The following is a 22,481-nucleotide window of genomic DNA, read 5'->3' as shown; positions in this document are numbered from 1 at the left end:
GTGGGAGGATTCCCAGAGCTGTGCTGATGCTGTTGGATCTGTGTAAGCTCAGGAATTGGGATGGATATGGAGACATCTTCATGAAATTGAGCTTTCTGGGGGGAAAACAGAAGTTATTCACCTTTCTCTGCAAGAGCCACAGAAGAAAAGTGCTGGTGGCAGTTCACAGCTGAGTCCTCTGGAGAGAAAGCAGGAGGAGAGGAAGAAGAGACAAAGCAGGAGGGGAAGCAGCTTGTTAACTGTTTTCATTGAACTTTTTAGCATCTGGAAGATGATGAGTTAGTTGTCAGGTGAGAGGAGGGGAAAGAATTAAGGAGGCAGTTCCTGGTGGCTGTTACCTTGCTGGAAAGATCCCACAGAAGTTTCAGGTGTCCTTTTCAAAGTATCAGAATGTGTAATTTTGTCCATAGAAGAGTCACCAGCTTTGAAGCACAGAGCCAGCCCATGTGGCTTGTTTTGTGGCCATGGAGAAGCAAGAGTTAATGTTTCCTGGGATCTGAAATGGGAACAGAGTGGGTGGATTGAAGGGGGGGTTTCTAGCCCAGACACTGATGGCTCCTGCAATTAAAAGCAATCCCAAGCCAAACGGTTGAATTAATCCCAAAGACAGTGATTGGGAAAGACAATTCTGTGTAAATGGAGAAAATGAAACTTGAGTGTGGAGTGGGAATGTCTGGGCACGTGGGGTCTTGGGGGAGCTGGGAATTGGTCTCTGTTTTTCCAGGGAAGGAGTGTGCTGGGCCAGCATGCTCAGGGAAGGTTTTCTCAAGTCCTGGCTGTGGAAGGGCCCTGTAAAGCCCCGGCCCAGCAGGGACAAAGGGTTTGGAGGCAGCTGCTTGGCAGTGACCCATGGGGAGACACCCATGGCAGCAAGGACCTGCTGTGGTGACCTGGTGGGGAGGGTGATGGGGATCCCTGGGCTCGGGGTCTCCAGGCTGCTGAGGGGTTCGTGGCTCTGTCAGGCAGAACCTGGCGATGCTGCTGAGAGTGAGCAGCAGAACCGGGGCTTGGAACCGGGCAGTCCCTTCCACGCCGGAGTGCTCTGGGACCCTGCAGAATAACCCCGTGAAACAGAAGCTGAAGATCCAGGGGGAAAGACAGATTTGATGTTTTCCTAAGTTTAGTGACTCGACGAGAAGGAGGAACCCAGCGGTCCTGGGAACCCAGCGGTCCTGGTGCGGGGCTGTGCCACGGCTCTGTCCCGAGTGCTGGGAGGGGCAGGGGGAGCGGCTGCCCGGTACCGGGAGGAGCTGCGGCTGCCCGGTACCGGGGGTGCTGCCGCCGCTCCGCTCCGTGCGGTGCCGGGCGGTTCCCACCGCCCCGCTCGGTGCTCTCGCAGCGGTGGCACTGCCGGGCTGTCCCCGCCCGGTGCCTCCCGCCTCCCTCGGTGTCGGCGGCGCTTTTCAGGCACCGAGCCCCGCTCCGCGATGGGAACAGCGGAGTCTGAGCTGCGGATGGGGGAGGGCGGCGGTGCCGTGCGCCGGGAATGTTCGTGACCCCGGGGCTGCTCGAACCCCTCGGGATGATCGACACCCGCCCTCCGTGATCGTCGGGGTCCCCTTCGGATGCCCGGACGCTCCCGGGATGCTCGGAACCATCTGCGATGCTGGGGTGTCTCTGGGATGCTCAGTACCTCCTGCAATTTTAGGAGACCCCTTCGGGCACTCTCACATCCTTCCCGGGATGTTCGGAGCTCCCCTGGGGTGCTCAGAACGCCCCAGCCATGCTTGGACCGCTCCCCTCCCCTGGGGTGCTCAGGGTCCCCTTCCCCCCACGCTCGGAGCCCCCCCGAACTCTCGGACTCTCCGGGCTGCTCGGAACCCCCCAAATTCCGGGATCCCCCCCAAATTCCCGGACCCTCGCCCGGGTCGCGGCTCCAGGGTGGGCGGGGCACAGAAGGGCGTGGCCCGGTGGGCGTGGCCCCGGCGGGGAGGGCCCCGGGCCGGAGGGCGGGGCCGTTTCGCGCATGCGCGCGGCGGGCGCGGGCGGGCCCATCGCCGGGCGGGGCGGGGGGCGCAGGGAGGCGGCGGCGGCGGCCCCGGGCAGCGGCACCGCCCCGGCCCCGGCCCGCTGCGCTCCGCGCCCGCTCCGCGCCATGCCCGGCTCCATGTACCAGCCCGAGCCCGGGCAGCCGGCCCGCGGCCCGCCGCGCTGCCTCACCCTGCTCAGCCCGCCGCCGCCCGCCGGGCAGGACCCGCCGCCGGAGCCCGAGCCCGGCCGGGAGCGGGAGGGGCCGCCGGGGCCGCCGGCGCAGGGCGAAGCCGCCGCGCTGAGGTTCGCCCTGGACCAGCTCTCGCTGCTCGGGCTGGAGGGCGCGGAGGAGCCGGCGGGGGGCGCGGGGCCGGGCGGCCTAAGGGAGCGGGAGCGCGGCGGCGGCGGCTCCCCGGTGCCGGCCCCCGCCCCGGCCGCGGGCGCCTTCGGCAGCCTGGCCCCGCCGCTGGGGCCGCCCGCGCTGCTGCCCGAGCCGCCGGCGAGCAGGAAGAAGAGCGTGAACATGACCGAGTGCGTGCCCGTGCCCAGCTCCGAGCACGTCGCCGAGATCGTGGGCCGGCAAGGTAACGCGGCGTGGGGACACGGCGGGACACGGGCACCCTCCTCCCTCCCTCGCGCCGCCCGCCGCGATTTGGGGCAGTCTCGGGGCTTTGTCTCCCTGCGGAGGCGGAAACTTAACGGCGACAGAGCCGCGGCCCCGAAAGTCGGCCGCGGGTCCCGGGAGCCGCGCTCCGCGCCGGTCCCAGCGAACTGCCTGGAAATGGCAATTAAACTGGAAATTAAACTCCATCGGCCCTGCTGGGATAACGCCGGCCGCCCACGGAAAGTTCCCGGGAGCCACGCGAGGCCGTGGGAGCTGCCAGGACACGGAGCGAGGCGAGAGCTTTGCTTTCATTGTAGTTGTGCCTCTACCCCCTCCCCTCCAGCTCCGTATCTCAGACCCGGCGTGTAAACGGTGCCCCTTATCTCAGACTTCGTTTACAAATCCTGCTGATAAATCCGATATAAATGGTCATTAACCCGCTCGTTTGCGGTGGCCGGAGCTCCGCAGGCGGCCCTGGAGCCCCTCGCACCCACCTGTCACAAAGGGACGCCCCAGCCCCCGCCGGGTGGGTGTGCCCTGGAGTGGGCTTTGTCTCCAGGACGTACCGAATAAACCAAACTTTCACCTGGAAAAATCAAAAAGAAAAGACCCAGGGCTGAAGATTTAAGGGAAAAAAAGGGAAAAGGAAGGGAGCTGCTGCCCGCAGGGATCCCGGCAGGAATCCCCTGGCGAGGAGCGTGACCTCCGGGCTGTTTTGCCCTTGTGGGGTCTGGCAGCCCAGCCCTGCCCTCGCCCGGCGGCTCCCAGCGCTCCGTGCCCGGGGGGCTGCGGGCCGGGGGTCGGGGGGCTTTTTTTCCAGAGGGGAAGCGGGGAGCTGGGCAGGCTCATTGTTCTCTTTGTTAGCCAGAGCCATGCTGTGATGAGCGCGGTGACATCATGCTCTGCGCTTCCCATTGGCCTGCGCTGCCTCCCAGCCGGCCCCGCTTCCCGGCCTCCCAACTTTCCGTGCCCCCCTCCGCGGTCCCGCCGCCCCGGCCGGGGGTCCCTCCGGGCTGCCGGACCCCGCCGGGCCCGGAGAGAGCCGGGGCAGAGCCGGGGAGCGGAGCGTGGCACCGCGCCCTGCTCCCGGGGATCCTCCTCCTCCTCCTCCTCCCGGGCTGGATGAGACCTGGATTTGGTGGAACAGAAGCTGTGCCGGGGCTGGGCTCTGCTGGGAGCCCGCCGGTGCTGCCGGGAATGGCCGCTTTTGGCCCAGGAGCTGCCGGTCCGTGCCTTCCTTGTCCTGGGTGTTTCGATGCTGTGAGACCCCGGTGCTGCCCCTCCAGCACCCCGAGGAGTTCGCGGCACAGCCAGATACCTGCACACACAGGCACACACAGATACCTGCCCAAACACCTCGGTGGAGTTCGGGTGCTCGCTAAGCTTCACGGGCTTGTGAAACTTATGAAAAAAATACTGCCGAAGAAATGATGATACTGGCTTGAGGAGGGGGGCTGGAGGCTGGAGGTGACCTGGGGCCGGCTGTGAGCTGGAGCTCCCTGCTGCAGCCCCAGCCCCTGGGCAGGAACAGCCCTCTCCCCTCTCCGGGGTTTCCCTTTGTGTTTCCTGCCCCTCTCCTGCTCTCGGCCTGCCGGGATGCTGCGGGACCCCACAGTCTGGGGGCCTTGCACTGGGTTTTTGCTGAGGAGGGGCGCTCAGCACCCTTGGTCCCACTGTGGGTGGGCAGTGGGCGGCACGGGGCTGGCAGCAGTGGCTTTGTGCTCCAGCTGCTCTCCGTGCCACTGGCAGCTGGATTACAGCAGGGATGCTCAGGTGTAGCCTGAGCAATATCGAGTTTATTCCTCAGGGAGGAAGCAGAGCCCTTCTCACTCACCCTGTGCTGCTCCCCCTCCAGACCTTCTGGTTCCCAGGGCCCCCCTGCGAGTCTCCCTCGGTTTTGGGAGCCCTGTGGCAGTGAGGTCTGGCTGTAGAGCTGAGCCTTGGGGTGTTTGGCTGGACCATCATCATTGTGGTGACAAAATGTGCCCTGCTGGTGACACTGCAGGGCTGGGTTGGGTCACCCGGACCATGTCCCTGTCATTGTTGTCTTTCCCTCACTGCCCAGCCTGGTCGTGACCCAGGGAGCAGAAATTTGTGGTGCTGCCATGCCTGGAGCATGGGAAGGGATGAAGATGTGCATTTTGGGTGCCCTGGAAGGGGCTGGAGTTGGGACAAGGCTCAGGATCTCACTTTGGGGCTCTTTGGGACCTGTCCTGCGTTGCCCAGACCTGGCTGCTGTGGCAAGTGGGGACAGGGAGGTCCTGGCAGCCAGGACCAGCACATGGATGTCCTGTCCTGTGCAGGCTGAGATGGGACACAGGCACTTGGACACAACTTCTCCTACTTCTCTTCTTCAGTTTCTCTCCTTCAGATGCCCTAATTTAACCCTTTCACAAAGGAGCAGCAGCAGCAGCCCATCAGGTAAATCTTTGTTCTTTAAATCAAATTGGTGTTTTCTTCCCTGGGCTGGAGGAGTGTTTGTGTCTGGATTGGCATCGGTGCCACCACAGAGCAGCATCTGCCAGCCAAGATCTGGGGCTCCTGTTCCAGCTGGGACCTGAGGCTCCTCTCCCCCCTGCCCACATAGCTGGGGTGGGATTCCCTGGCTGTGCCTTCGCCTCCCAGCCTGCTCATGACTCCTGCTGTGGGAGGGATCATCTCCAAAAAGTGCTGTGGCACCGACTGGAGCAGGTGGGCTCCTCTTGCCATCCAGCAGAGAGAGCTGTGGGGATCACTGGAGTCACCAGGAGCACGGGGCAGGGTTAGACCTGCCCTGGCTGGCACCTGGGCTCTGTGCTGCTCTGGATTCCTGCTGTGCCAGCTTTGGAGAGGCATTTCCAGCAGTGGCTGCTCTGCCCTCCCACACCAGGTGCCTGCCATGGGATGGAGCCACAGCTCCTCTCCCCATTGTGACACCTGGGGACTGTCACAGCTCTACAGAAGGAAAGTTGATGTTTATAGAAGATGCTGGAATGCTCGAAGGGTAAATCCAGGGGAGGATGGCACATGGCACCTCTCCTCACTGCTGGAGTGTGGCTGGCATACCAGTGCTGAGAGATGCCCAGGGTGGCCATGGGCCCCTCTGGGCCAGCCTGGGCACCTGTAACCCTGCCATGGCTCACAGGGGTGCAAGGAATCCTCTCATTTCAGAGCCTCTCTCGTTTGGGCTGCTGCTCTCTGTTGTCTCCTGCCAGGGCCTTGTCCCTGGAGGCACCTGGCACATCTCCCTGGCTGCCTCCTCCAGCTGGGTCCCAGCAGAGCTGGGAGCCCCTGAGCTTGGTCACACAGATGGATGTGGCTGCTGAAGGATGTGCCTGTGCATCTGAGAGCTGGCACTGGCTGCACACTGTGTCCCAAGGAGAGGAGCCCAGCAGCCTCCCTGCCCCTCTGCTCAGTGTCTGGAGAAGGAGCCAAGGTGTGATGTGCTGGCTTCCTGCAGCAGGGCTGAGCTCGTGGCTGTGTGCAGAGCTGGGAAGGAGCACTCAGCAAGGGGACAGGAGCTGTGCTGGGGGTGCAGCCTTTTCTCCTCCACGCCTGTCCTGTCCTGTGCCATCCACTGGGGACCAAGGGGACCAGGAGCTCCAGAACTCTGGATCAGAGGCCAGGAGATGCTGCAGAGCTGGGGAAGAGGAAGAGCCATGGGTGAGGCACCAGAGAGTTCCTGAGCCTGTGACAGACACCATCCTCCTGCCTGGTGCCATCAGAGGCTGCTCCAGAAAAGCTCTGCTGGTGCTTTTTGGGTTTTATCACTCAGAGCTGGGCACTGCCAGCACAGACCTTGGTGACACAGAGATGTGGTCGGGAAGGGGATGAGGTGGCCCTGTCCTCATGGCAGGAGGATCCTGATGTGGGAGCAGAGGCTGCCTGGGCTGTGCTGGGGTCAGGGTGTGGATGAGCTGTGTGGGATCCATCACTGGAGGACAGAGGATGGAGAGGCCCTTCCCAGCCCTGTGCTGCTTCTCATGGGCTCTTGCCGTGCTCTCAGCCCTGATCTGCCTGGGGCTTCTCACAGAGAGCCAGGTTTGCTGTGGTGATGCCAAGTGAGGATGTCCAGGGAGAGCTGCTGCCTTTCCTGCCTCCATCACCACGTTTTCCCAGGGGAGAATTCCCTGGATTCTGTTTCTTGTCAGAAATTACCAATGTCCCATCCAAGGGCAGCTGGGATGGCTTCAGCCAGGGCAGTTCTGCAGAGTGGAGAGAAATGGGAGCTGTGTGGGATGGGGAGAGGGTGAAAGAGGAGGAGGACATGGAGTTGAGGCAGAGTTTGGGAGGAGTGTCCTGCTCACCCCCATCGGGGCTGTCCCTGCAGGCACAGCTGGGTGTGGTGGCACAGGGGACTGGCACTTGGAGGGGGGTGGCACCTCTGCAATGACACTTGGACACCTCTGGAATGCTGGGGTTTGCTGGCAGCTGAGTGTGGCCATTGGGTGTCAGGATGAGTTTGTGCCCTCAGGGACTCAGAGGTTTCACAGCAGCTGAGCCACCCTCAGCCAGGCTCTGGTGTTCACAGTGTGGTGGTGTTTCTGCTGCAGCTGCTGGGGCTGAAGCATCCCTGGGTCTGTCCCCTGTGTCCTCTGGTTTTGGGCTGGTTTTATTTGGATCTTTAAAGCCACTTAGGTGGAGACTTGCAGCCCAGTCTGGCACTTGGTTCTGCTGTGCAGCCCTTGGCCAGGGCAATGTGTGGGTGCCACCTGCTGCTCTGGGCTGAGCTCTGCCACTGCCTGGCCTGGGAGCTCCAGGTCCTTTCCACAGCCCCCTCGGGCATGGCCCTGGTCCTGCAGCAGCTTCACAGGGATGTGGCCATCCAGGATGGAGTCACAGCGTGCTGGGGTGGAGCTTTGCAGAGGCTCATCTGAAATGTCTTGGGCTGGTCCAGATCATTCCAATACAAGAAAGATGTGGAGCTGCTGGAGCCAGGCCAGAGGAGGCACGGAGATGCTGCAAGGGCTGGAGCCCCTCTGCTCTGGAGCCAGCCTGGCACAGCTGGGGCTGCTCACCTGGACAAGAGAAGGCTCCAGGGACACCCCAGAGCCCCTGGCAGGGCCTGAAGGGGCTCCAGGAGAGCTGCAGAGGGACTGGGGACAAGGCCTGCAGGGACAGGAGCCAGGCAATGGCTCCCAGTGCCAGAGGGCAGGGCTGGATGGGATCTTGGCAATCAGGAATTGTTCCCTGGCAGGGTGGGCAGGCCCTGGCACAGGGTGCCCAGAGCAGCTGGGGCTGCCCCTGCATCCCTGGCAGTGCCCCAGGCCAGGCTGGACAGGGCTGGGAGCAGTCCGGGACAGTGGGAGGTGTCCCTGCCATGGCAGGGGGTGGAACAAGATCAGCTCTGAGGTCCTTTCCAGCCCAACCCATTCCATGGTTCCCCAGCTGCAGTTGAAGCCCAGTTTGCAGTTCAAGTCCATCTGGCTCTGGGGGCTCAGCCATGAGGTGCCACCCCCCCTCCTGAGCAGGAGCATCCCTGGCTCAGCCACCTCAGGGGTTCAGGTGTGCTGCAGGGCAGGGCTGTCCTGCTGGGAGCTGGTGTCACCTGTCCCTGCTGTCCCAGAGCCATGGCTCTCTGTGCCAGTGTTAAACACTGCCCTGGAGGCAGCCTGGGCACTGCCCATCCTGCCTGCTCCAGCTTTGGGACCTTTGGGGAGTCCCTGCAGCCAGGGGTTGTCTCAGGAGGAGTTTGGGCCTGGGGACAGGGCAGGACACATTGGTCCCTTGCTGTGTCCCACTGCTGGAGATGCTCTCAGGCAGTTCCTGGTGCTGGTGCCAGCACAGCCCCAGGCAGTGCCTCTCTCCCCAGCCTTTCCTGCCGTGCTTCTGGGGCAGCCAGGGGTGACCCCACACCCCCACCCTCCCAGACCTGCCACCTGCTCCCCTCCCCTCCCCTGGGACACCCAGCTTCCCCCCCAGCTGTGTTTGGTGCCCTCCTGGCAGCATCCAGCAGCTATGGTCTGGGGGCATTTTTCCTGTGCTGCTGGTTTGAGGAGGGTGGAACTGGCCAAGCCAGGCACCCTTTGATTTCTGTCCAAGGTTGCTGGCTTTGTCCCTGTGAACAGCTCACAGGAGCAGCCAGACAAACTCTTCCTCTCTTTGGTGCTGCCAGGGCATGGTTTGGGTCCCTCTGGTGCTGCTGGTGGGATGCAGTGGGGTGAGGAGGAGCCTCACTGGGCCGTGTCCCTGTGGGATGTGGCTCCTGAGTGGGTTTGAGTGCAGCTTCTGGAGCTGCCACTTGCTGAGGGTTGGGATGGAACTCAGGGAAGGGGCTGGGCACTGCCCAGGCTCCCCAGGGAATGGTGCCAAGGCTGCCACAGCTCCAGGAGCTCCCAGGGCTGCTCAGGGTGGGGTTCTTGGGGTGCCTGTGCAGGGACAGGGGCTGGGATCAATGATCCCTGAGGGTCCTTTCCAAGCTGAGATATTCCATGGTTCTGTGATGCTGCAAAGGATGAATTTGGGACCTTGGGCATGAGGCTGGTGCCCGTGGGAGGCAGAGCAGAGCCTCCTCCCTCTGCCCTGGGCTTGTCCTGCTTTGCCCAGCAGTGGAGCAGGGGCAGATCCTGCAGCAGGCACCAGGATAAATCTGGGAGGGGACGTGGGAGTTGCAGGTGCCTCTCCCAGGACAGCCCTGTAGGAGCTGGCACATTGCAATGGCTTCAGTAAATGTCACCTTCGATGGTTCTGCCCTGCCCCAGTCCCTGGGCCATTGCTGCTCTGTGTGCCCAGCCATAAATCCACCTGCCAGGGCTTGGTGGTGCCAGAGAGCCTGGCTGTGACACCAGGCAGTGTGACACCACTGACTGACTGTGACAGTTTTTTACTTCTTGTCATCCCCAAGGTTTAGTGCTGGGATTGCAGCACAGCTCCTGCTCCCCCTCTGCTCTGCTGGAGAGCCTGGGCTGATTCACCTGCTTGGGACAGACCTGCCTCAACTCCTGCTGCCATTCCAGCCCTGGCTCAGTCACAGAATCCCAGAATGGTTTGGGTTGGAGGGGATGTTAAAGCTCCTCCAGTGCCACCCCTGCCATGGCAGGGACACCTCCCACTGTCCCAGCTGCTCCTAGCCCTGTCCAGCCTGGCCTTGGGCACTGCCAGGGATGCAGGGGCAGCCCCAGCTGCTCTGGGCAGTCTCTTTCACTGCACTGGGTTGACTCTGGCTGGTTCTGGGCACCCCCCAAAGCTGCTCCATCACTGCATCCCCCACTCCATCCTCTGTGGACAGGGGAGAGAAAATACAGCAAAGGGTTCATGGCTTGAGATAAGGGCAGGGAGAGATCCCTCAGCCAATATGGACAAGGGCAAAACAGACTCAGCTTGGGGGTACTAATTGAATTTATTATTAACAAAATCAGAGCAGGACCATGAGAAATAAAATAAATCTTTAAAATACCTTCTCCTTCCCCCTCCCTCCTTCCTGGGTTCTCCCTCTGCCCTCCAGCAGTGCAGGGAGGTGGGAATGGGGATCACAGTCACTTCATCCCAGATTGTTCCTGCTGCTGCTCAGGGAGAGGAGTTGGAGCCCTGCCCCAGTGTGGGGTCCCTCGCAGGGGACACAGGGACACAGGTCCCCCCCAGGGGACACAGGTCCCTCCCAGGTCTCCACCCTGTCCCAGCTGGGTCCCCTCAGGGTCCCAAGTGCTTCCAGCAGAGCTGCTCCAGCGTGGGCTCCTCTCTCCAGGGGTCTGCAGTCCCTGCCAGGACCCTGCTCCAGCTCAGGCCTCCCTCAGGCTCACAGCCTTCCCTGAGCCTGTCCCTGCTCCCTGTGGGCTCCTCCTGGGGCTGCAGGTGCATCTACACCCCCGAGGACTTCCATGGCCTTCACCATGGTTTTCCCTGGAGGCCACAGGGGCATCTCAGCTCCTGGCCCTCCTCCTGCCCTGCCCTGGGTGTCTGCAGAGCTGCTTCTAGCAGGTTCTAACCCTGCTCTGCTCTACACCCAATTACAGCTGCTCAAGACCTTTCTTCCGTCTTAAACCCATGATCCCAAGGTGTCCCTACCATCTTTGCTGGGTTGGGCCTTGGCCAGCGCCACATCCATCCTGGAGGTGGCTGGAGTTGGCTCTGTGGAGACAGGGGGAGCTTCTGGCTCACAGAAACCACCCCTGTAACCTCACTGCTACAGAAACCCAACTGCCCACCCTGCCAGGGAACAATTCCTGATTGCCAAGATCCCATCCAGCCCTGCCCTCTGGCACTGGGAGCCATTGCCTGGCTCCTGTCCCTGCAGGCCTTGTCCCCAGTCCCTCTGCAGCTCTCCTGGAGCCCCTTCAGGCCCTGCCAGGGGCTCTGGGGTGTCCCTGGAGCCTTCTCTTGTCCAGGTGAGCCCCCCCAGCTGTGCCAGGCTGGCTCCAGAGCAGAGGGGCTCCAGCCCTTGCAGCATCTCTGGCCTCTCTCCAGCAGCTCTGCATCTTTCATGTGCTGAGGCCCTTCAGCCTTCCAGGCCTTTCCTTCTCCAGCCTCACAGCTGGAAGAGCAGCCCTGCCCTTCCTCAGGGAGCGTCTGGGAAGAGGAGGAGGGGAAGGAAGGAGTGCCCTGAGCCAGCCAGGCCCTTGCAGCTGCCTGGCTGTGCCCGGAGGAGCCGAGCTGTTCATCCACAGGGATCTGCAGCAGCCTCTGCCATGGCCAGGGACCCACCCAGGGCTCCAGGGGAGACTCCTCCATCCCAGCTTTGTGCTGGGTGCCCTGCAAAGCTCAGGGCTGGCAGGGGACAGAGGGGTCCCTCACTGCTGTGTGGCAGTGGTCACTGAGCTCACCTTGGTTAAGCTGTGCCTGGTTCGCAAGGACTTAATTGAGAGTGGATGCAATTAGGGCTGGAGGTGCAGGGAGTGGGGCTGGGCTGGCAGCCACAGACTGCAGCTCAGTGGGGCAGAGCAGAGGGGCCCTGGAGGAGAACTGGAGCCTTCTGCAGCCCCAGGGGAGGGCAGGAGCCTTTGGCTGGACGATGCTGCCAGGACCCACGGCCAGAGCCCGGCTGGGCCGGGACAGGGCCATGGCCAGGGCTGTGCCCAGCGCTGCACGGGGCCAAGGCAGAGCTGCAGCCCCATCTCGCAATCCCACAGGCAGCCGTGGGCAGCTCTGCCTGCTGAATCACGTTCCTCCTGCAGGGGAAGCAGGACTTTCCAGAACAGGGAGAGCCCTGGGAGCACCCCTGCCCCAGCCCAGGCATGGGGGATCCCTCCCATGGGACAGGGAGGGGAGGGGGTGGCTGTGTCCCCCACCTGGGCAGGGTCCAGCTCCCCTGTCCCTCCAGGAGTGCATCCAGGGCTGTTCCTCAGGTTCAACTGCTGGCCCAGAGGTGTCAGTGGACCTGCAGGATCCAAACAGCCTTTTCTTTCCATCTTGACATCTTTATTCTCTTTGTACCTCCTTAAACACCTCTGGAGTGAATGCAGCTTCTCACCTGCTCAGTGGCCCTGATGGTGCCCCATGGTTGCCTGCCCTGGCACCTCTGCCCACGCCTGTCCCAGCCCTCTGGAGCAGGGCTGCAGGCTGCATCCAGCTGATCCCCAACCCCTGAGGGTCAGAACAGTGCCAGGAGCTGGGAGAAGCCAGAGCAGCCCCCCAGCACTGAGCCATGAGCCCCCATCTGCCTTGGTGGCGGGAGGGACCCCTATCTCCAAGGGTGTCCATGCTGCAGGTGCAGAGCCAGAGGGGCCTGCTGGTTCCTTCTGGTTCCTGCTGGTTCCTTCTGGTTCTTGCTGGTTCCTGCTGGTTCCTGCTGGTTCTTGCTGGTTCCTGCTGGTTCCTCCTGGTTCCTGCTGGTTCTTGCTGGTTCCTGCTGGTTCCTGCTGGTTCCTGCTGGTCCATTGTGTCCCCACCCTGGGTGAGCAGAGGGTCACTGTGAGCCCCAGCATTGATGTGTCATTTTTCCCCCTTCTCCTCACCCTGCAGGCTGCAAAATCAAAGCCCTGCGTGCCAAGACCAACACGTACATCAAGACACCGGTCAGGGGCGAGGAGCCCGTGTTCATCGTCACCGGCAGGAAGGAGGACGTGGAGATGGCCAAGCGCGAGATCCTCTCGGCCGCCGAGCACTTCTCCATGATCCGGGCCACGCGCAACAAAGTCAACGGGCTGACGGGGGCCTTGCAGGGACCCCCCAACCTGCCTGGCCAGACCACCATCCAGGTGAGGGTCCCCTACCGCGTGGTGGGGCTGGTGGTGGGACCCAAGGGCGCCACCATCAAGCGCATCCAGCAGCAGACGCACACGTACATCGTGACGCCCAGCCGGGACAAGGAGCCCGTGTTCGAGGTGACGGGCATGCCCGAGAACGTGGACCGGGCGCGCGAGGAGATCGAGGCGCACATCACCATGAGGACAGGCTCCTTCATCGACGTCAACGCCGACAACGACTTCCACTCCAACGGCACCGACGTCTGCCTGGAGCTGCAGGGCGGCGCGGCCGCCCCGTGGGCCAAGGCCCCGCACCCAGCCCAGCGCCCCCCGGCCGCGCTGCGCAACGACAGCCTGAGCTCCCTGGGCAGCGGCTCCACCGAGTCCTTCTACAGCGGGCGCGTGGCGGCCGCCAGCCCCACCAGCCCCTACAGCACCTTCAGCGAGCCCCCGGCCCCGCTGGGCTCCGACGAGTGCGACTTCGGCTTCGACTTCTTGGCCCTCGACCTCACCACGCCCACCACCACCATCTGGTCGCCCTTCGAGCGCTCGGGCAACCCCCTGCAGGCCTTCAGCAGCTGCTCCTCCATCAACAGCTCGCAGAGACGCAACAGCGGCCCGGCCACGCCGCGCCACTCGCCCACGCTGCCCGAGAGCGGGGCGGCGGGGCTGGAGCACCCCTCGGCGCGGCGCATCCCCAGCGACCCCGCCGGCGCCCTGGCCTGGCTGCCCGCGCAGGGCTCGCTCTCCTCCTTCTCCAACAGCACCGGCTACTCCTCCTCCTCCTCGCTGCCCGGCAGCATCTCGGCCGCCTCGGGCTCGCCCACCGACTCGAGCAGCTCGGACGGGCACCGCAAGAGCTCGCGGGAGTGCATGGTGTGCCTGGAGAGCGAGGTGATGGCCGCGCTGGTGCCCTGCGGCCACAACCTGTTCTGCATGGAGTGCGCCCTGCGCATCTGCGGCCGGGCGCAGCCGCAGTGCCCCGCGTGCCACGTGCCCGCCACCCAAGCCATCCACATCTTCTCCTAGCGCGGGGGCTCGCCCGGGACCCCCCTCCACCCCAACACCACGGCGTTTTAAGGACTTTCTACTGTTGAAATCGAGCTTTTTATTTAATACCAGATGCGATGGGCGCAGGGGTGGGAGGGGGGAGAGGCGGCGGCCGGAGGCGCAGAGGGCACGGCGGGCATGGCGGGGCGGGGGGAGGCCGAGAGGGGGGTCGGGAGGGTGGGGGCCAAGGGGCCGAAGAAGAAGAAGAAGAAGAAGATGAGGATGATGAGGATGAGGAAAGAGGGGCGTGAATTCCGCGAGGAGGAAACTCCGATGTTTACAGAATAGCTTTAACTCTTCACCTGGCTGTGGGGCTGGGGAGGGAGCCCGGCTGTTCTCCACCAGTCCTTCCCAAATACCAGTATTCCGTTTGCAAACTGAAATAACCAGAAAGAAAAGGTCCGGTTGCACTTTTTATTTTAGGACACGCAAGGGTTGTCTTTTATTTTTTTAAAATCATTCTATTATTATTATAATAATTTTTTTGTGGTTCTTTTGTATGTAGGTTTTTTTTTTTTTTTGGATGATTCTCAGTGGTTCTATAAATATATTTTTTTTTTTTTTTTTTTTTTGTAATGCAGGTCTATCTTGTATTTTGCCAATGTGAAAACTGCCCAGAAATGTGTGATGTGAGGTCAGAAAGCTGTGGAATGGAGGGGGCACAGTTAACACACCATGTCACAAAAACCAGACAGATTTCTATCTCCATTTTATTTTGGGGTTAGTTTGGCGGCTTTTTTGGGGCTTTTCTTTTTTCTTTTTTTTTTTTTTAGGTTTCTTTGGTTTTGTTTTATTTTTTTATTTTTTACCTCTTTATGTATATGTAGGGAATTTATAGGAAAATATGTACTTTATTGAATAAATTTTAAAAACTAAAATATATTTTATTTTAAAAAGAAAATAATGGACCTTTAACCTTACATGGCTAAAGTACTGATTATATATTTGCTGAGCTGACTTGACGGTTATGAAAATTGTATCAAGAGTTTTATTTTTTGACTTCAAAGCCTTCTTAATAAAGACTTTTTACTATATATGAATCCTTGTGCTATCCAGTGTCTCCCTGCCTGGAGCCTCTTGGTACCTGTTCCCATTTCCTTGCGCCCAGGGAGAAGGTGCCAGCCTGGGGGCAGGAGCAGTGGGGACATTTGCTGCCTCCCACAGGTGGGTTTGTCCCTGCCCAGGCTGGGTGATCCTGCTCTGGCGCTGGCCTTCTCCTTATCCTCACAGATATTCCTGCTCCCAATCCCAAAATCCATCCGTGGGCAGCAGGGGAGGGGGGGATTCTGCCCCTGTGCCCCTGTGCTCAGGTGAGACCCCACCTGCAGAGCTGCCCCAGCCCTGGGCACCAGCAGCAGGAGGACGTGGAGCTGCTGGAGCCAGGCCAGAGGAGGCACGGAGATGCTGCAAGGGCTGGAGCCCCTCTGCTCTGGAGCCAGCCTGGCACAGCTGGGGCTGCTCACCTGGACAAGAGAAGGCTCCAGGGACACTCCAGAGCCCCTGGCAGGGCCTGAAGGGGCTCCAGGAGAGCTGCAGAGGGACTGGGGACAAGGCCTGCAGGGACAGGAGCCAGGCAATGGCTCCCAGTGCCAGAGGGCAGGGCTGGATGGGATCTTGGCAATCAGGAATTGTTCCCTGGCAGGGTGGGCAGGCCCTGGCACAGGGTGCCCAGAGCAGCTGGGGCTGCCCCTGCATCCCTGGCAGTGCCCAAGGCCAGGCTGGACAGGGCTGGGAGCAGCCTGGGACAGTGGGAGGTGTCCCTGCCATGGCAGGGGTGGCACTGGATGGGCTCTGAGGTCCCTCCCAACCCAAACCTTTCTCCGTGCTCGTTATCCCTCACTCACTTGGCCACCTCATTGTCACTGTCCCAGCTGTACCCACCCTCCGTGTGGCACCAGGGTTTCACTCTGGCCCTGCAGGGCTGGCCAGGCCCCTCAGGCCCCGTGTGGGGACAGCAGGGACCTGAGGCCAGCAGCACCCAGGGCTGAGGGGACACAGAGGCCGCGGCAAACCCACGGATCTGCACACAGTGACACCCTGGAGAGTGGCACCCAGGGGCAGTGGGCACAGACAGTGGCACCCAGGGGCAGTGGGACACCCAGAGGTGCTGGAGCCCCAGCAGGGCCAGGGTGAGCTGGAGTCCCTGCCATGAGGGGAGACTCTGGAGGCCTTGGGGTGCCCTGCACCCCTGGAGGGACCTGGGTGCCCTTCAGTGGGGACAGATTTGGGGGATCCCAAACAGGAGAGGTCTTTGGTGGCCTCGAGGGGATCCTGGGGTGTCCCAGGTGGGAGGGACAGAGTTTGGGGTGTCCCGAGCTGGGGATGCCTGGTGAGGCTTCTTTGAACACCCCGAGTGAGCTCTTGGGGTGCCTCCTATGGGGACCTTGGGGTGTCCCGAATCAGGGGTACCGAGGTGCCCGAGCTGGGAGGGGCCTGGGGGGGTCCAGCCCCAGCACCCCCAGGGCAGGGAACATAATCCCCTCCCCCTCCAATTAGCATCAATTAACGGCTAATTAATGGGCGGCAGGCCGGGCAGCGGGAGTGATGCCCTTTGGGGTTTACCCTTTTTTTGCTTTTATAAATTCTCTGTGCCTGTTGCACATACAGTTGTTGCTCTGTAGCTTCATATTGTAGCTTAATTTCACACTTTTCCCAGGTAGAAAGACAAAACTTCCAGGATTCCTGTGTGCTGGAACCCTGGCTGCTGAGAATTTCAGATTTTCTGTGTTGAAAGGCACAGAACTTCAAGAGAACACTGCATTGACCTGAGGCCATGGAGAAGGCTCCCAAAATTCAATGCTAGAACTAAGATTATGAGGATATAGTTTGAATGGAAGTGTGTAATATCACGTGATAGAAAACTTAAGGTTTTAGAACATAGTAATATATATAGAACTAAGAAAATAATATAATATAATATAATATAATATAATATAATATAATATAATATAATATAATATAATATAATATAATATAATATAATATAATATAATATAATATAATATAATATAATAGAAATAGAAATAAGATAACTGGTCAGTCCTTCTTTTTCATGGGTTTGGGTGGTATTGTGTAATTAGACAGAAAAGTCCACATAGATGATTAGTTATTAGATTAAAAGTTATTAGATTAAAAGTAAAAGTAAAAAAGTAAAAATAATTTAGTGTTATTTCTTAATTCGATAGTTTTTCCTTAAAAGACCTTGCAGAAATAAATACAGAGCCATTTTATAGCTTGTTCATGAAATACTGTAGAATTCACAACTTATAAGACTGTAATATAGATAAGAACTTATAAACATCCAAGTCCAAACACAAAGCAGCATCTCAAACACTTCCAATCCCTACCCTAACCCAGGCAGAAAAGAAACAAAAAAACCCAGCACCTGTTGGTTTGGCTATCTTGGTTTTACTTAGAAACCAAGGTTGAAACCTAAACAGGGATCTTATCCTAAGGGAGGGAACCCCCAAGGTGCTGGAACTGGGGAATTACTTCACCAGGGGGTTTCTAATTGGAGGGTTCTTGTCAGAAATGCTAATTGCTGAATCCATAAAAACTGTCCACAGGTCAGGCCCAGTGAGCATCTTCAGCCTTTTCTACCTGATGAGTTTGTGCACCTGAGGTTCCTCATACAAAGGTACCCTGAGATCACTCTGGTTGTGTCCGGTTTGTATTTTTAGGGCCAGGGAAAAAGGAGCACTGGCAGCAGCAGCAGGAGGGTCAGACCCCATGGCTCTGAGGGGCTCAGGGGCTTCACCCCTTCCCGTGGCTCTGGGGGCCTCTTTCTGACCTGGGGGCTCCACACCCTGCAGCTCTGGGGCTGGGGTGGCCTGGGTGTCCCCTGGGTCACCTCTGGGCTGGTGCTCAGCCTGTGGCACCTTGCAGGGAGCTCAGCACAGGTGAGAAGAGTCTGGTGCCACCTGAGCACCCACCTGTGCTGCTGCTTGTGCTGCTCACCCTCTGCCCTGGGGCTGGAGCTGCTCCAGCTCTGCCCACCAAGGACCAAGAGCAGGCACAGGGTGGGGCCTGGCTCTGTCCTGGGGCTGCTGTGGCCAGAAATGAGGGAGGGCCTGAGAGGGCTGAGCTGGAGCAGAGACTGGACAGAGCTAAAGAATAAAGCAGGAATTTATTAAAAGGCCTCCATGGATCCACCCTGGGCAGCACAAGAGCCCAGCCAGGGCTGCACCCAAGATGAACCAAAATGGTCACAAAATGCATGACTGGGCACGAGGTCTCTCACTTTTATAAGATCTGCTCCATTTGCATCTTGCAGTTCATTGTCCAATTCCAGCCCCAGCCCATGCAGTCCCATCCTTGTTTTTCTCTCGTCAGCCCATGTTGTTTGTGCTCTTGGGCTGAGATTTGGATCATTTGTCCTTGGTCCCCAGCTGGAGCAGGAATTGTTTTGTCTCCCTGCTCTGTGCAGAGCTCACCATCCCCTCATCTGAAGCTCAGACCCACACACTAAGGCAGCACAGAACCTGAATAATAGAAAAGCTCAAACCTGAGGAATCAGAGGGAGCCCTCATCTGCCCACAGGTGTCACTGAGCTGGAGCTGGAGCTGCTCAGGATCCTGCTGCCATCCTGCCCTTGGGACACACTGAGCAGAGGGCAGCACCAGCCTGGGGACAGCTGTGCCATGGAGGGGGGAGAGGACTTGATGCCACCCCAAGCTGTCCCCAGAGCTGCAGCCAGGCCAGGCCTCAGTGACCAGGGCTGTCCCTTTGCAGCCAGGCAGAGCCCCTGGGGCGGCTCTGTGCCCTGCTGGAGGTGTCCCAGGCTGGCTGTGTCACCCCAAGGTGGTCACTGACCTTGGTGGCACCACTGTCCAGGCAGCAGGTGCTGCATGCCTGGGGTGCCCTGGCCAAGGACATGCATGGACAGATCTTCAGCTGGATGGTGAGGAGGGTGAGAAACGACTGCTCACTTTGAAAAATTATAAAGGTTTATTAAACCTTATCAGAAAAACACAACAAAAGGACTAAATAAGGAAAAATAATGCTGGGAGCCCCTGTGACCATCAGCCACGTGCTCCTCCTGAAGATGGAGGCTCTGCCTTTTGTACTTGTAGCTCCTCTAAAGTCTTGTCAGTCAGCTCCTTCCTCGCTGTCCAGTGTCAGAACTCAGTGCATGCCTCCAGGTGTTCAGAGCTGCTGGGGGGCTCAGAGACCCTGGCACAGCCCAGAGCACCTGTGGGTTTGATTGTGACCCCTGGAGCAAGTTGCCAGCTTTGTATGAGGATCTGAAAGTCACAGAGGTTTGAACAGTATAATAATAAAATTATCATAGGGTGAAAATGTAGATTTTAGGATTTTTGGTATGGGGGTTATGGGGACAAGATGGAGGAACTTGGGCGTGTCCAGCCTTTCTTCTGCTTCTTGTTCTCCATTTTCTGCAGCGATGTTGGCACTTTGGGATTGGTTTAGAGTAGAAGTGCACTGTCTAACATGGGTGATAGGTATTGGGAATTAAGTGTAAATATGTTATACGTAGTTTGTAGTATAAAAAGACAACACCCCCTCAGGGGTGGTCAGAGTGCCTGTGACTGCCCTGCTGAGCAGATCTCGGCTGGGCAGAAAGAAAATTTTATAGATAAGAATTAATAAACAACTTCAAGACTGAAAACTGAAGAGCTCTGACTCTTTCTTCAGCCACGCAGGCCGAAGCAGAGACATCCTGCACATCTCTGGGGCAGCAATCAACAACCAAAAACCCGAGAGTCCAGGGGTGCAGATCACTTTCCTACACCTTGACTGGGGGTCAGGTGTTGCCATAGTAACGAGCCAACCTTCCCAAATGCCCCTGTGTGCCCAAGGCCATCCCATGATAACAGTGAGGGGGAGGACACAGTGCAGTAACACAACCCTACAGCTACAAAACTTCTCTTAACACACACAGAGTGTTCACCCTTCACTGTGAGAGCCACCATCTCATCACTCCTCCTCAACAGGAGGTCAGCCCTGCCCTGGGGTCACTGAAGGGTCTCCACACCTCCACTGGCATCCTGGACATTGTGGGCAGGAGCAGCTCCCCTCTCCTGGGCTGCCTGGAAGGATTTGGGGTCCCTGTCCTGCTGCAGCTGGGACACAGCTGTGCCTGTCCCTGCACTGGGGACAGCTGGGGTGGCTCTGCCTGGGAGCTGCCTCACTCTGGTCTCTGCTGCCCACAGGTTTGAGACGTGTGAGTGCAACAGCTTTGAGCAGTTCTGCATCTGCTGCACCAACAAGAACCTCCAGGAGCACTTTAACCTGGCGGGTATGGCCAAGGTGTGTCCCCAGGGCTGTCCCCAGGGCTGTCCCCAGGTGTGTCCCCAAGCTGTCCCCAGATGTGTCCCTAGGGCTGTCCCCAGGTGTGTCCCCAGGGCTGTCCCCTGGGCTGTCCCCAGGGCTGTCCCCAGATGTGTCCTCAGGGCTGTCCCCAGGGCTGTCCTTTTGCTGTGAGCCACTGAGGGGGGACTATTGGAATAATCCCACTATAGCTGGACAGGATGTGCCTGGCTTGTCTGGCCCTTGGTGCTTGACCAAAAGGTGGCAGCTGTGGTGGTTTCACCTCAGAGACTTCTTTGGCCGGCTGGATGCTGCAGCTGGGCACTAGAGACCAGTCCAGGCCTGCAGGAGCTCAGGTTTCCCTCTGTGGAGAAGCTTTAAGGTGATGGTGAAGGTGAAGGAAAGGAGTCGGTTCTGCTGGAGGGCTTGGATCCAGAGCTTTATTCTGGCCTCTGAATGCAGCACCAGCTCCAACAGAACTCCTTGAGCCCGTGGTTGCTGCTCCTTTAACCCCGGGGAGAGGGGCAGGCTGCTCTGGCCACAGGTCCCTGCCAGGAGCCAGCAGAGCAGGAAGCCCCCCCTCCACCAGGAGCTCTGTGTGCCTTGGGGACCCCCTTGAGCCCCGGGGGTTCCTGCTGGCCCTCAGCCCCCCTGCCTTGTCCCCTGCAGCTCAGAGCCTCCCTGAGGGGCTGATGGAGTGGTTGGGCAGCACCACCCCTACAGCCATGGCATCAACCCCACAGTGGGAAGAGCCCCTTGTGTGAGCCTGGCTGCAGGGATGGGATGGGAACTGCTGGGGCACTGCAGCCCCTGCACACTCTGTCTCTCTTGCCCTGCATGGTTTGGGGTGTGCCAAACTGGCCAGGATCTGCTCTGGATCAGCCCCTCTGTGCCCCAGCTTTGGCTCCAGGCAAGTGGAGCAGCTCTGAGCTTGTGGGGTCCTGGGGACCATCCAGATCAGCAGCTCAGGACACCCTCCAGGTATCCCCTACCCCAGAGCACCCTGGTGCTTCCCCTCTGCAGCTGTGACACCTCTGACCCCCCTCTGCCCCACAAAGGATGTTCCAGAGTTGTGGGAGAGGCTCAGGCCTGTGGTGAGCAGAGGGGAGCTGAAGGGCACCAGCATGAACCTGAGCACTGCCCCTGGGAGAGCTTCACTTGCAGCTCCTGCTCTGGGGGTGCAGCTGGGGCAGCAGAGCATCCCCTGCAGGGGCTCTCCCCCTGTGCTGGTGCCCAGAGAGGCACAGAACTGGGTGAGCTGGGGCTGGGCTCTGCCTCTAGGGAGGCTGGGTGGGAAGGATCCCTCCTGGGGGAGCCTGGGGGTGCCCTGTCCTGGCACTGCCTCTCCCTGTGCTGCAGGACCACACCAAGCACAGGTGTGGGAAGCCCAAGGTGATTTTGTGGACTGGCCAGGTGTCCTGGGTTACAAGGGGCTGGGGCTGTGCATTCTATTCCCACCTGTCAGAGCTGGGGCAGTTCTCTGCTGTTCTTGGGGCAGTTTTTTCTTTATCTCTCCCACACCAACCCTCCCTCCAGGAGATCTCTGCTGTCCATGGCCACTGAGTGTCCCTGCAGGGCTGATCCAATTCCAGCATCCCATGGGGAGATGCTGCGCCCAGGGCAGGAGCCAAGCATTCCTACCTGGATCCAATGTGAGCCTGGCACAGCACAGCAGCCTTTGCCCAGTGCATTCCCAGAGGAGCAGCTTCTGCTGCCCTGCATGGCCAGAGGGAGCCCAGGCCCATCTGCAGCAGCCCTGGAGCTGCAGAGGAAAACTCCCCCGTTGTGCAGGATCCCTGCTCCAGCAGAGCCACAGCTGGCACTGCAGGAGGGCTGAGCCCCCATGGGATGGGGCTGTGCCACCACCTGACACACAGGGGGACAGGGCATGCTCTGACTCTGGCAGGGTTTGTTTTCTTTTTTGTGCTATTGCATTTGTATTTTTAATTTTCCTAGTAAAGAACTGTTATTCCTATTCCCATATCTTTGCCTGAGAGCCCCTTATTTTCAAACATATATAAATTTGGAGAGAAAGAGTTTACATTCTCTATTCCAAGAGAGGCTCCTGCATTCCTTAGCACACACCTGGCTTTTCCAAGGTGCTGGAGGAGCACCCGGCTGCAGGGGAGCAGGGCAGGGCTGGGGACAGATGGCAGTGCTGCCAGCCCTGGGTGGCCCTGTGGGATGGGGAGCAGGCTGTGCCCAGGGCTTTGTCCTCCCTCTGCCCAGGGAAACCCCCCTGGCCCTGCTCTCTGCCCTTTCTTTCAGCCCTTGCTGTCCCTTCTCTGGGCTCTGCCACTCCTTGCTCAGCTCTGTTCCCCCTCCAGGCTCTGCCACCTCCTGCCCAGCTCCCAGTTCCTTCTCTTGGTTCCGTGCTCCCTGCCCTATTCCCTGCCTTTCTCCCTGCCCTATTCCCTGCATTTCTCCCTGCCCAGCTCCCTGCAGCTTTCTGAGGATGCTGCAGAGGCCCAGGGCTGCTGTGGTGCTGC

At 59.5% G+C, this 22,481-nt stretch overlaps 1 protein-coding gene across 2 annotated transcripts; it reads left to right on the top strand.

The window, feature by feature from the left end:
* The first annotated feature begins 2,070 nt into the window (after window positions 1-2,070).
* Window positions 2,071-13,798, top strand: MEX3D (mex-3 RNA binding family member D). 2 transcript variants are annotated; one of them, XM_036399614.2, is made up of 2 exons: window positions 2,071-2,555; window positions 12,452-13,798. In XM_036399614.2, exons 1-2 carry the CDS (start codon window positions 2,096-2,098, stop codon window positions 13,702-13,704), a joined length of 1,713 nt encoding a protein of 570 aa, XP_036255507.2. In that variant the 5' UTR covers window positions 2,071-2,095; the 3' UTR covers window positions 13,705-13,798. The 2 variants fall into 2 exon arrangements, with proteins under 2 accessions (XP_036255507.2, XP_036255506.1); XM_036399613.2 differs by lacking the exon at window positions 2,071-2,555 and adding an exon at window positions 3,584-4,996.
* The last annotated feature ends 8,683 nt before the right edge of the window (window positions 13,799-22,481 follow it).

Source organism: Molothrus ater, chromosome 26 (assembly GCF_012460135.2).
Source record: "Molothrus ater isolate BHLD 08-10-18 breed brown headed cowbird chromosome 26, BPBGC_Mater_1.1, whole genome shotgun sequence".
NCBI lineage: Eukaryota > Metazoa > Chordata > Aves > Passeriformes > Icteridae > Molothrus > Molothrus ater.
This window is presented reverse-complemented; position numbering and strand designations above follow the sequence as displayed.